This window comes from Lepisma saccharinum, chromosome 1, assembly GCF_977018435.1.
Source record: "Lepisma saccharinum chromosome 1, izLepSacc3.1, whole genome shotgun sequence".
In the NCBI taxonomy this organism is placed as follows: Eukaryota; Metazoa; Arthropoda; class Insecta; order Zygentoma; family Lepismatidae; genus Lepisma; species Lepisma saccharinum.
This window is the reverse complement of record NC_139229.1, coordinates 83133937-83147752: the sequence shown is the minus strand read 5'-3', so window position 1 is coordinate 83147752 and position 13816 is coordinate 83133937. Positions and strand designations below refer to the sequence as shown.

Sequence of the window (13816 nt, the reverse complement as noted above, 5' to 3'; positions counted from 1 at the left end):
CCTACACTTTTGCAAATGTCAGGTTGTTCTATGAATGAATTAGCAACCACTTGATCATTTTCATGGTATTCACCAGGCAATTTTTCTGCTACTTTAGGTGAATGCTTTGATGTAACTTTCAAAAAGGTCATACCCCCCTTCCTACCCATCCAGAAATCAACCAACTGCTCTTTCACATTGGTGTACAAAAGGAAAAGTTCATAAATGTGTTAGCTGGCAAAAAAAAAAAAAAATGTTCCATACTGTTGAAGGAAATTAAACAAATGCTGAGGAATGAATTCTTTTCGAAGGTTTGGGTAATGACAAGGTTTTGAAGTATGCTCCTACATGAATACCCTTTCCATTTCAGGTGATGGTAAGCATAGTGAGCGGAGAAGGAAACTACTGGGTGCAGAGAGCTGATAAGGTGGAACAAATCGCTGGATTTACGCTTGACCTAACCACGGGGATTGAATCAGCGGTTCCAGTCGCCAGTCCAGAAGTTGGAAAACTCTACGCCTGTTTATATGAAGAACTATGGTAAGATGTTCTGATGCAGGTTATCAGTCTCATGTGGTGTTTTCACCACAAGGATGATTACAACAGTTGTAATGCTAGAATATTTGTACAGTGAAATCTGAATTTTATGTTCCCAGATTTTGCATTTTCCCACATTATACATTGCTCTCATGGTCTCAATAAGTTATAGAATCTTTCATGACTTTATATTTCACCATGGTCACTTTATATTTCACTATGGTCTTTTGGAAAACATGAAATCCAAGATTTCACTCTATTACATTAGAATTATGCATGTTAGTACGCCAGTTTTTTATAGTGTTGGGCGATATATCATCCAGACAATATATCACGATATTGAAAAAATATCGTTCAGGCAATATCAACTAGAAGATATATAGTCACTATATTTTGGAAGACACATAGTCATGATATTTTGGGAGACATATAGTCACGATATTTTAATGATATATATTGTGTAGTGATATATCGTCACGACTCTGGAGCAATATTAATTGTGCGTTCAGTTAAAAATTCAGTGATAATTTTTCCATCCTACCTGATCACTATAAGTAGGACATTACCTTTCTGGTCCTGTACATAAAACTAAAATGTTCTGGGTAAAAATTGGGCATAGAACAACATTAGTTCTTACAGGTAGAAAGAGTAAATCATTTGCCATCCATTTAAATTATTATTGTTGTTTTTGTGCAGTGATATTAAAGGACTTTTAAAAATAGCAAGTAATTACCAGTTTACAGAGTGAACGGATATCTCACATGATCAGATGCATAAACTGAACCTAATAGGGGGCAGTTAGAAGCAGTCATCCACCGTCCCTACCTTCGAAAGTGGTCCTTCTAATCAGTCATTGACTTTAACAGCATGTCTTGCTTTTGACCTTAGAACGTGATTATCATACTTCCTTCCTGTTGTTAAATAATTTTTGATACAATATACCCCATAAAAAGTCGATTGTGTAGTAATTTCTTACTGAGACTTGAGTTTCACCTCTCCCTTATGCTTTTACGTTTTTTTATTTACAGTCCCCTGAAAAACATAAAATCGGTGTTTGACTATATATGTTATAATTCCTGGAATTTCGTGATTGTTTGAAAATTGTAGGAATAATGATGCATCATCATTTTCTGGATTTCAGACATTCAACATCTGGTTCTACAAACATTTAAAGAACTACCACATGTGCTGTTAATATTTTCATATTTCACAGGTTCCGAGCAAGAGTAACATGTTTGGCTCCTACCTTGAAAGTATTTTATGTAGATTATGGGAATGAGGAAGTGTGCTCAACTGAAGATCTCAGAATTCTCTCTCCAGAGTTGAATATTATTTCAGAACAGGTATGTTTATTATTGTTATTACTTTTAGGAATGGGACAGATTAATCAGTACTTTTATCAGTATTGGCCGATATAGGCAAATTTGTTTATTGGTAAAATTAACGATTATTATACCAATCAGATATATCTATAAATAAATATCAATTTAATGAAAAATTCTGCCATTTTGTTAGAATTTTTATGGATAATTTCCATGCCCTACTTTTTAAAAAAGTAAATGTCTAAATATGTAACTTCTTTTGCATTGCAGTTACCTGGAAAGAAACACTTGTTACGGTCAATGAGAGATTCATATTCTTCAAGGACCATTTTGAATTTTATATCTGATTGGTAGAATATCTGTTGTTGTTGGTAAATTTTATATTGCCATTTTATCGGTTTTGACCAAAATTTCATACCAGCCCATCCCTAATTATTATTATTATGTTAATGTTGAAATAGCAGTATTACATTGTACTGGAAAACTTCCATGATCTAATATTGGGTTAATACCTAAAGAAAGATTCCAAATTCTGCAAAATTATACCTCTTTAAATTCCTTCTTAAAAATTTTACTGAGTGAGAGTGAATGTCAAGTGGCACTGTAACACGAATACTCACGCGTTCTGTGTTTTGAACTTCATAATTCCCAGGTGAGAGTCCCAGTTTATTTTATTATTCTCTTACAGGCTGTTCGCATTACACTTGCTGATGGGACACCTGAGGAATATACGAAGCTTGCAGAGAACACTACCCTCAATGTGAAACCAATCACAAAGGTAAGTTGAAATCAACAAGAAGAAATTTTTCAGGGAACTAAAAAATGTCTTTATTGAGTGACACAAAGACAATTGTTGTATGCAAGTCTACATTATTTTTTTGAATATTTCAGTTGATAGTTTAATTTTTAAAAATGAAACTACATCGAGGCTCAAGACTTGCAAGCAGCTTTCCATTGGGCAATGCATAGTCATCATGCAAGTCCCATCACCTAAATTTTCTGGCTTTTTGGATGTTGCCCTGCTATTTATTCTTTTTGAAGTATGTCCTCATGATAATGTGTATACACTGACATTTTGAAACTTAGCTGTGAATCGAATACTGTTCCCAACAAAGTGGAGAGCACAAACTGTTGGGCTGTGTGTTTACAAAAAAGGTAATCCTAAACCTGATGTAAAAATCAGTGGGCTAACATACTTTTTCATAACCATTAATCTTGATGGGATAAAATGCCTCACAATTCTTACCAAGTGTTATGTAATATAAATAAAGTTCTTTTGTCACATCCGTAGATTATATTCACTTCCTAGGTAAAGCAGCATTTAGGGACTATCAGTTTTAAGGGTGTGCTTGTTCTTGGATCATAAGGGAGAGGGCACAATTCCCACTTGACAGAGGATGTCAGAAGTTATTTTTCCTTCCTGTCTGGCAAGGGAGGGGTGAGGAATGCAACTTGTGCATCTTCTTCCCCCACTACTGTACCTGTTCTCTCTGTCCTCTAGCATGAAGTTCAAGGTTGCTTGGAAGGGTGGAAAGGGAGGGAAAAGTCCCAGGACCAACAGAACAATCTTCTGGCAAATTTTATGACTTCAGCACCACTTGACAAAATGTATAAAGTGGGAGATGGGTGTTAAAGGCAAATTTAAGATCGAAGTATACCTCCTGTATGTAACATGGCCTTTTTCTGGGGCCTGGAGTGGGAAAATGTAAAATGCATGAACATATTACTGGGATTTCATTGTATTTCTAAAGCATTTTCAGGGTTGCTACGTGACTGGAAAAACTGGAAAACAGGGAAAAGTCAGGGAATTTGGTTGGTCAGGGAATAGTCAGGGAATTTTGCATATTTTCTGGAATTTACGTGCATTTTGGAGTTGCAGGAGAACCAGTTACAAAATGAACGAACGTTCATTTCCACTTCCGAATTCGATTCTTGTGATTCCAGTCCCCCCAAATGATTCAGTTCAGAAACTTGTTCCTCTCGTCATTATGACTTCTAGTCTGTTGCATACAAAATTATGGTTCCTTCGCATTTCAATTCTATATTTATTCACTCTCTAGGTTCTTGGATCCATTCATTTTGCAACTCGCTCTTGTGAACCTGTTCACGACCGGAATTTGGAGAGGCATGAGATTTTTCCTTAGAGAACAAGCTACTCGAGACGAAACTTACACACCAGCCATCCTCAGAATTTCTTGCGGAAAAAATGTTGCTTTAGCTTTGTGTGTGGTGAGGAAATTTTCTTTCTTCAAGAACACACCCGTTCGGAACCCGTTCTCTTTTGATACGTGAAGCGGAGCAGGTTGGTGTTCGGACAGTTCATTGGTTTTGGATCTGCAATAAAGCTTGAAGAGCAGAATTTCACGTAACAGGCTGTGGTTGACATCACACTGGACGGGTGCGGACGCTGAGTAAAAACAAAGGGACTCACTACTTCGTTCCCCCTTGAACCCGTTCTGTGAATTTTGAGTCCTTCGTTTGCGACCCGTTCAGAAGCAACCTGATCAACTAGTTCATTTGCTCGTTGTTGTAGTTTTTACATTACAGAGATGTGTTACACCCGAGGAATTAGTGATTTTATGCAGTATCAGTGACGTCATTATTCGAATATGCACGTGTTTTGTGCATGTAGAACGAATTTATTTTTTAAAAACTGTGTGAAATAGAGGAATTAAACGTACGCTGGTCACACATCGTTATTAGGTTAGGAATGTTGGTTTCATGCCGATAGTAATTTTACGTATTGTTTGCGTGTAGAATGAAATTATGCTGAAAAGTGGTGAAAATGAGCCCAAGTTCCTTTTGTTTTATTACGATTTCATCATGCTACGAATGCAACTTTTACATGGTTCGATTTCGATTTATGTCTGTTAACACATACTGCAGAGTTTTAGCGATTACTTAAGATTTTGTGAATATATGCTTTTGTGGTTAGGTTAGGAATGACAGGTTTGGTTGTCTTAGACTTAAAATAAAGACCCTGAATGCACTCGCATAATAACCGTAAACTACAGGAAAATAATTCTACAATGCAAGCAATGCATACATACAAGAAAAACCACTCTACTAAGGTTCCGATTTATTTCTACATTCATTCCCACTAGTTTACGATACTTACTGTTGCTTGTCAGCCGGAGAATACCTTGTCTGTGGGAAGCGTGTATGATTGAGTAAGGTCATTTTGAAGTTTTTTTTTTCAACACAAATAACTTTTTCGAATCCAAGTGCTCATTATTTTAAGGAAGGTTCAAATTTCGTGTCACAATGATTGCCAAAATTCTATGATAATTAGTCTTCCTGCTAGGAAAATTTGAAAAAAAATAATCATAAAACATTCGGAACTGTTACCTTTTAAAAGGCGATTTCGATGTTTTCCGTAATATAAAATTGGTTCCAGCATGTGGAAAACTCAAATAATGGAGATATTTGATTCCAAAGTATGACCCGCGTATATATTTTTTGTAGGTGTATGGTTGGTCACATGCCCCATTCAAGTTCTGAATTTCCGTAATATGTACTATTTTCAATAAATTAAAAAATATAATCATTAAACTTGTTGCATATTTTCTAAAGGTACATGACCTAATTTTCTGTTTTCTCATTTGTATTGATATAGGCTAATTGATGTTGTATACAGGTTACGTTGTAAAGCTTTGATATATGCCACATTTTTTTATTGATTTTTTTTACACCACCTTAATTGTAATGACTTAGTGAAAATGGGGAAGTACAATAGTTATTTATTTTTTCATTGAATAGCATTATATTAATCACTTGGTAAATTTTCAGCTAATAACTGTCTATATTCATATTCATAATAATTAACGTGTCTGCATATTTAATTGAAAAACATGAGGTTCAAAAGCAAAAATTATGACAACAAACATGTCTAGAAAAATTTTATTTCTGGTCTTGAAAACCTGGAGAAGTCAGGGAATTTCATAATCAAAAAATCGTAGCTATCCTGATTTTATGTGACCCTTGATTCTTCATATGACTACTCTTATTCTGTCCTACTGTACATGTTTGTGGAAATAGAACATGATCCAATGATCTATTGCAGAATTTGGATGGTTCATTGACCGTACATGTGGAAGGAGTTGAATACAACACCCAAGTAGCACCAACAGTGCCATCGCAGAATGACACTGCTCCCAGTCTTGATGAGAAACCACTAAAGGATGACTCTGCTCCCAGTCTTGATGAGAAACCATCAAAGAAAGTGCAGTTCACAGAGCCATCAAAACCTGTTGAAGCTGCAGTGGAAAAGTAAGTTGATATTCTCAGACAATTCCTCTGCTACCGGTGTACAACTATAAGTCTTTGTGTAGTAACCACAGTGATATTTGTAAGCATGTCCAACATTTTGACCGACTTACTCCTTTATTAGTTTTTTTGTACACTTGAAATCTGAGAAATGAGTGGTATCTGCATTGGAAAGTATGTTAGATTTTATTTACAGGTACTGGTCAAGGTTTGCACAGATTTTGCACCAATATTGTGAACATATACTATATTTTATGATTGCATAACAGGTATTTTAAAAAGTTTATAATTGTAATTGGAGTGTAACACTTAATCATTTGAACAACTTTTAATTGTTAAAATATTCTAGTATCAGTATTGGTGGGAATCTTTAAGAGTATCAGTATCTGTATGGGTATCTGTTGAAAATGTATCGGCTCAGCCCTAGTTTATACCTACATGTGCAGTCATACATGTTGAATATGTTTTTCATGCATACTAGAGTGCAAAATAATGTGGATTTTATATAATGCAAAATTTGTAAAAGTCTTGTAATTTTTTCTCATATTGGTGATAAACTTTATCCCCCTTGGTTGAGTCAGGTGTGACCCTAGGCAGTTTCAGTATCCTGTCAAAAGCCTCGTGTACTTTTGCCCTGTGAATTTACTACGTTCCAGCATATCACGTGTATGTATATTGTCAACATTCCCCAATAATGTTAAGTTAGTATCGGTAAAGTGGTTTTGAAGAAGACATTTTTTTGGATGTTTTGGATGAAGACATAAAAAGTGGTGTCAGATGTGACCACCATGGTCTTAAGTGTGATATATTTCCACCATGCCAGTTAAGAGTTAACCTTTAGGTGCCAGACCCCTTGTGCGGCTCTATTCTCGTTCACGTTCAGACTGATACTTCTTGAGTAAGAAAATAACTACCTTATATAAAGTGGCAGTGTTGTCAGCTTCGGGACTATGTCCAGAATTTCGCTTCTAGAATCGACCCTATGGATGCTGGATGGATCTAATTTGGAGGGAAACATGACAAAAGACCACTCGATGAGGATATATAATGCACATGCCGCAACTTGGGAAAAAAGAACTAAAATAATGGAAGTTCGGAAATTTTGTATAATTATGGAAAATTTGGAACTTTGGGCCTTTGCCTCCGCTTCCCTCCTGGAACCTTAATTTGGATGTTACTTAAAATGTTGCTATTTAGAATTTAAATTGTTCAAAAAGGTGCAGTAATTCAGCAGTTATAGCCTTTTATCTTCAATTTATCCCATAGTAACAAAAGGGACACAGAGGGCTTTTTTGAACTGTGCTTGTTAATAATATTAACAATGGATGTATTGTTTTGTAATTACAGTATTATACCTAGTCATATCATAAATTCTGTTACAAAGTTAATAATGAACTACAGCAAGCTAATGTATTAATATTTGGATGTTTGTCACGAACCCTGACTCGAACCATAGACTTTCAAGTCTACCACTGGACCACCCTCAGAGTCCGTGGGACATATGTTTTCCGGGGCTCACCAGGGATCTCACAGCCACTGCGCTCACCTGACACAGAACTAGGTTCTTGGGCTGTACACTCTTTTCTCATCTGTACTCCCGGCAGAAGAGCACAAGATACAAAGAGAAAAGGGTAATATATATATCTGGGGGTTCCACCACTTAACTTCTAAGAGTTAAGAACTTAAAGCAATCGACATTCACCATTACTATTTCTAGATTAGACACTATTTCTATAGCTATGACTGTTGGAAAGAAACTTGCATGCATTACCGTCTGAAATCAAGATGAATAAAAGAAAAAACACAAAAATAGACTTAATAAACATATATTCTTTGGTTATTATTGATTACAATATGAGAGTTACATGAGTTTAACATAAATGCTTGAATCTGCGTGTTTCATGGTATCTACGTATAGTCATTTTTAAGGGAATCCTCCTTCTCTTCCTTTGAAGGTTGGATTTTTCGGTTACATGGGCTCTCTGGCCTACTGTTACATGAAAATATACATAAACACATACATTACCTTGCAGCTATGCTTCTAGTGAAGTTGGCTTCATAACTCAGGCCTGGAACCTGGGTTCGAACTAAAGACTCTATACGGACACTCTACCCCTTGTAGAATTCACAACTGGAAGACTGGACTCAAACATCAGGCCTTAGGCACTTGACAGACATACTCTTCTGTGGCAAAACCTAAGCTTTTATACAACTTAGAAAGACTTGTAACTGGGTGGGGTTATCTACTGGCGCCCTCTGACTGACGTGTTATTCTTTGAACTCTGATTTACGTGGAAATCTAAGAAATAACAAGTTTTTAAAGAATTTGAAAGTTCCTACTACCATATATGGAAGGTTGGCGTTTTTGGTGCTTTGGGCTTGGAAAGTTGGATAAGGAAATCATGGTAATTAATCACTCGCTCGAGGCATATGAGTGGCGTGACTTTTATCAACTCTACAAACAAACAGGAAGCTTAATATTTCGTTCTGCGGCTTGGCTTTGATAACTCTTGACAGCGCTTTCTTCCCTCCGGAAGACAAACAAGGCAGATTATCAACCAATGCGGGCAGACCTCTAACATATGAGATAGATTGTATCCTGTTGTGGCTTCCTGCCAAGTTGATAAACAAGTATTTTCCTTGTCGAAAGAGCTCTTGTAAGCCTCTTAAAAACTTACCATTGCTGGGCAATGAATAACATAAAGGAAGTTATGGTTAAAGGAATATGGTAGTCGAAATAAAGTTACTGAGTTTGATTCTGGTGGGCGACAAATGCTAGGTGTGACAATACCCCCCAACTGAGATTGAAATATCTCCCGATGTTTCATTTTCTCTGGTATTTCCTTGTTAACTTTTGGTGAAATAAAATCTGTCTCGTTGGCATTTACAAGGCTTTATGCTGCAATAGCTTCTAGATTTTTTCCTGGAGTTTCAGACTTTATCACAACCAACTGGATAATTAATATCATTACTTATGCAGATCATACTGGATTAAATTGTCGATGATACACTATGTGCGGGTGGTTCTTTGATTCAGAACTAATCAGCTATTGGTTCAACAATTGAGAAGCTAACTTCACTGGAGCTTACAAATATATTGCTGCATATCCAAACGTATAAACAGTTATATGCATAACCCGAACAAAAATGAAAAATAAAGAAGTTTTATAAAATCAGTCCAACTTACAGGTTGGAATGATGATTACTTATATATTGAAAAATTCTCTATACCCCTTTTTTTTTTGGAATATTTAAACGTAAGATATGTAACTAATGATACTAATAACAAATTAAATTGATAAAAATGCTAAACATTAAGTTTTCCTTAATCATATTTAGGAATACAACCTGACCAAAAAGCTAAGTGATACTAATTCCATAGCATCATACATGTTTTTCCTTGAATGAAAAGGATCAAAGGGATCTAATGAGATCCTTACACTATTTTCTGTAAGAAGAGCTCTAAGCAGACTGGGCTTAGACTCTGTTTCTGATACATGAGAATAGGCTATTAGTGTAGGGAAGGGTTTTTCTTCCGTACATAACAATGTAAAAGTGTTAAACACACTAGATCGTTTTGGTACAAGAATTTCATGATACTCTTCTATTACTCTGAATATACATTTGAGAACATGTTGATATAACAAATTCTGTTCTCGGGCCCTTTTCCATTTGCTTAAGGCAAAACACATAAACTCTTTTAAGTTTGTCTTAAAAGGGTGACAGATTGGTTCGATTTCTCCGTATCGATAGAAAATATTTGCTCTATCGTAGGCATATCGAATAAATTTGTCCAATATAAAAATTGGATGTTGCATTATATATGCTGTGAACAATTTGTGTTCTCTTCGATTCTTAGCATTTCTTACTTGTTTATTTATATGCCATTTGACATATGGATCATTTTCAGCTATCATGAGCTGTATAAGAGCTTGAGGGTCTATGCCTGGAATACTCATATTTTCGTTAGTTCGTTCTTTTTTTCGACGAGAAATAACGATCATTTCACAACCTTACCAATTGCATAAGTGCAAACAAAAACATAAAGTAATTAAACTCTACCACTTAAAAATATATGACAACATAACATATTTTATCGGAATATTTTTTTTTCACTTTGCTTGATTTGTTATTAGTAATAAAAGGTTAACATATATAGGATAGAAATAGTTGATTAATATGTAGTTAAGTGATTATACCTATTACATTGGATTACATGAATATGTAAGTATGTATATATATATATCTTTTGACGATTTGCTTGATTATAATACGTAAGATATTCGTAACATTATTTTCATATAAGGTAAGTTCATGGGTAAAAAAAATAATGTTTACATTCAGATTTCACTATATTTTCTCATAAGTTCACTTACGTCTGTAGTTAACACTGTTTATAGTTCTGAGAAATTGTTTTTATTGTTTGTGTTAGATTAAATCGTAGCACTACACTACACAGTTTATTTTCATAGTAATATGAACTTTGTTGAGTCCTTGTGAAATTTCACTCGTTAATTAATATAGTGACATGTTCCATTCCTATACAAAGGAATATACACACAATATATTAGTATATATATACTTCATATAACTTTATAACATGACGTTATACTGTTACACACTTGACAATGTAATGTCTTTAGGATTTACACGTTATGTAGCCTTTAGGATTTACACGTTATGTAGCCTATTGGCTTGTTCAACAGTGATATACTCCGGTTCGTTTGGATTTACTTGATTTACTACATGAATTGGTTCTTTATAATTTCTGTCAGATTCATATCGAATGACAGGTGTGGAAGGTAATGGTCTTGAGATATTCATATTTCTTACTCGTAATCTTTCATTATAAGACCGTGGTCTCTTACACTCACATGTGTTTATATACACTTTCCATATTATATAGAATATGAGTAGATATGTCTGTAGAGTTAATATCGTTAACCATAAAATAACAGATATTTCATATCTTGTATGTGACATTCTTCTGTATGACATAAGTAAGGTATAGTTAAGTTCTTGCGGTTTATATCTATCCATGTTAATGGAATTAAACGGCTTATACTAGCGGTAGTATCTATGGGTAATATGCAAGGAAAAGTACTTCTAATATGAAGTTTTTCATCATACTTAATATAACATGAGCAACCTAAATGAATTAAAGTAACACCATATTGAAATTCTACTTGAAAATTGATTTCAATATCTTTGCATACAATGCGTAAAGTACGATTATATTCTTTGTTTCCAACAAAAGCTTGGGTAGAAACGTTAAATTTGTAGAACTCTAGATCATTGTTATTCTTAGTGCAGGTCATATTGCAATAGTTATACATCTCATGCACACTCTTTGTTATAGTAGCTATTATACATCTCTCAAAGTTACTCAAAAATCCATGTTGCGGGTGAACGAAACCTAAAGTATCTTTAACAATATCACATTCAGTTGTTAATAACATCATAAGCTATGTTTATATCTTCATTATACACACTACAAATTTCCTTTTGCTTTCTGAAGTAGATTTGTTTTACCGAAAAACTACGTAAATGTCTTTGGTTTGAAATAATTGGAATTTTTATAGCAAACAATACTTTGCTTTTTGATATTACACATTCAGCTAAGGGTACATTATAGAATTGTCCTAAATTCGTAACATCTATACTTATAGAATGATTAGTCTTTACAAACTTTTGTTGTACATCTAACAAATCTTGCTGAAGCTTAGCAAACGATAGTAATTTTGGATTAATAACTTTTTGTTGACATGAATTTATTAATAACATCAAATTTTCATTCGTACATACTGATAATGTTTTAAAGTTTAACCAGGATAAAGCTGGTGAATCGTAAATCTTACTTCTTATAATGTCATAACCTTTTCTATCTACAAAAAGTGTTTTAACATGCACTTTTTCAATTCTAAAATACTGCCAACCATATGTAAGAGGATCAGCGTTAAAGGTATGATTACCAACGCGTGAAATTATATTCTCCCAATCAATTACATGTGGTTGTGGTATTGAAATAGTTATTTCATATATAATAGGCAAAGATGTTTCATAATATATAGGAGAGCTTAACTCTTCTAGTTGCAATCCTGAATGTATGTAATTAGGTATTTGTAAAGCTGACAATAATGAAAAATTCATAAGAAGTACAAATGTAAATAGTCAGGATGAAGGTGCTCTATTTAATGTAGCATATTGTGGTTCCATTGTAGGATTAGCACTAGTTTAAAACTAGGCCTTCTTTCAAAATTTGGGCTGTGAAATCTTATTTTTGTTTCATCGAGACTTGATCTTACATTTGCTCTTCGTAATGTACTATCTCTAAATTCTGTAATCTCCTTACAAGTTGTCATCCATATCAAATAGAATGTAACTACAATAACTAAAAATGCTATCACTACACATATATAAACAGCAATTTCTTCGATAGTGGTTAATTCACAAGCATGAGCTTCTACTTGACTTACTGGTATAGCACTCATAGGTATAGCAACATTTTGCACTAATTGATTAGTTTGATTTAATTTAAAAATACACCATAATAATAGAATGCTAATTATTCCATTCCAAAGACAAAATACCAAATTATCTGTGGTATCTGAAGGTATTAATTCACTTCCTATATCGGTAACCATATTTTCAACTTCATCTAACAATTCTTTTCTATCGTTAACAGATTGATTTTCAGTTGTGGGTTTAATATAGATATGAGGTAGTTTCTGTGTCCAATTGCTATCTAAGCAATCTTGAAATGATTTGAACTCTAACATTTCTTGTTTGGTCTTCATATCGGTGACTTTTAATGTAGGTATGTGAGACCAACTGGCGGGGATAACTCTAGATATCTGAAAGTTCGTTTCAGCATTGTCTGAACATGGAAAAGTTTGAGGGATGAATACATCATCACTAATCTTAGCAGAACATGTGCAAGGCAAATTTAACTCGCTAGCTCCTGGCTGATTACCATGAGTAGGAAATTTACGCTTGTTTCCATTACATGCTACTTCAATTTCATCTAAAGCATTGGTTATTACATATTTGTCTGGCGATATTTCAGTGATAACTATAGGATTTCCCTGAGTACATTGAAATGTACAAACTTTGGCTAACTCTTCTATAGTAGCTCCTTCTCTTATCTTCTGTGGGCAACCGGTGCCTATTACAGCATCGTGTCCATAGCGTGGTAAGTAACATAACTTATCTGTGTGAGGATTACATGTTGAAAGGAAGGTTCCTGACAACATTCTAACACTCGTACTGGTAGTGGCTGCGTAACTTGTGGAATGTAATAATATACATGTTGAATTATGCCATCTAAATGGTACTGTCTGAAATCGTTCTAATAACACTCTTTCTCCTATCCTGATTATAGGGATTTTAACATGAAAAACTACGTTGGTATCTGAGAAAATACACTGCGTTATTGGTAAGCTATAATATTGACTCAGTTTATTAAGTGGAATTGCTAATGTAAAACCTTTCTTAGAAATGTTCTCTATTATGTTCATTAAATCGTCTCTTAAAGTTGGCGGTCTAATAGAAGTCATGGGTAAAGTATTATGAAAACATGCATTCTGAATTTCTTTATATTCCTGTTCTATTACCTGATTTAACACTATCTTATGGAATAACATGATTCGCATTTGTTCCAATAATCCTTTATACTGCAAATTCTGGGACATATTCATTAATTCAGCGAAATG

At 34.3% G+C, this 13816-nt stretch overlaps 1 protein-coding gene across 1 annotated transcript in view; it reads left to right on the top strand.

Annotated features, from left to right (window-relative positions):
* Window positions 1-13816, top strand: part of LOC145997162 (uncharacterized) — a 104827-nt gene that overhangs the window by 43210 nt on the left and 47801 nt on the right. The window contains exons 11-14 of the mRNA XM_083133845.1: window positions 350-519; window positions 1730-1859; window positions 2527-2616; window positions 5902-6107. Of these exons, the coding sequence (XP_082989971.1) occupies window positions 350-519; window positions 1730-1859; window positions 2527-2616; window positions 5902-6107 (596 nt within the window). The remainder of the gene's footprint in view (window positions 1-349; window positions 520-1729; window positions 1860-2526; window positions 2617-5901; window positions 6108-13816) is intronic.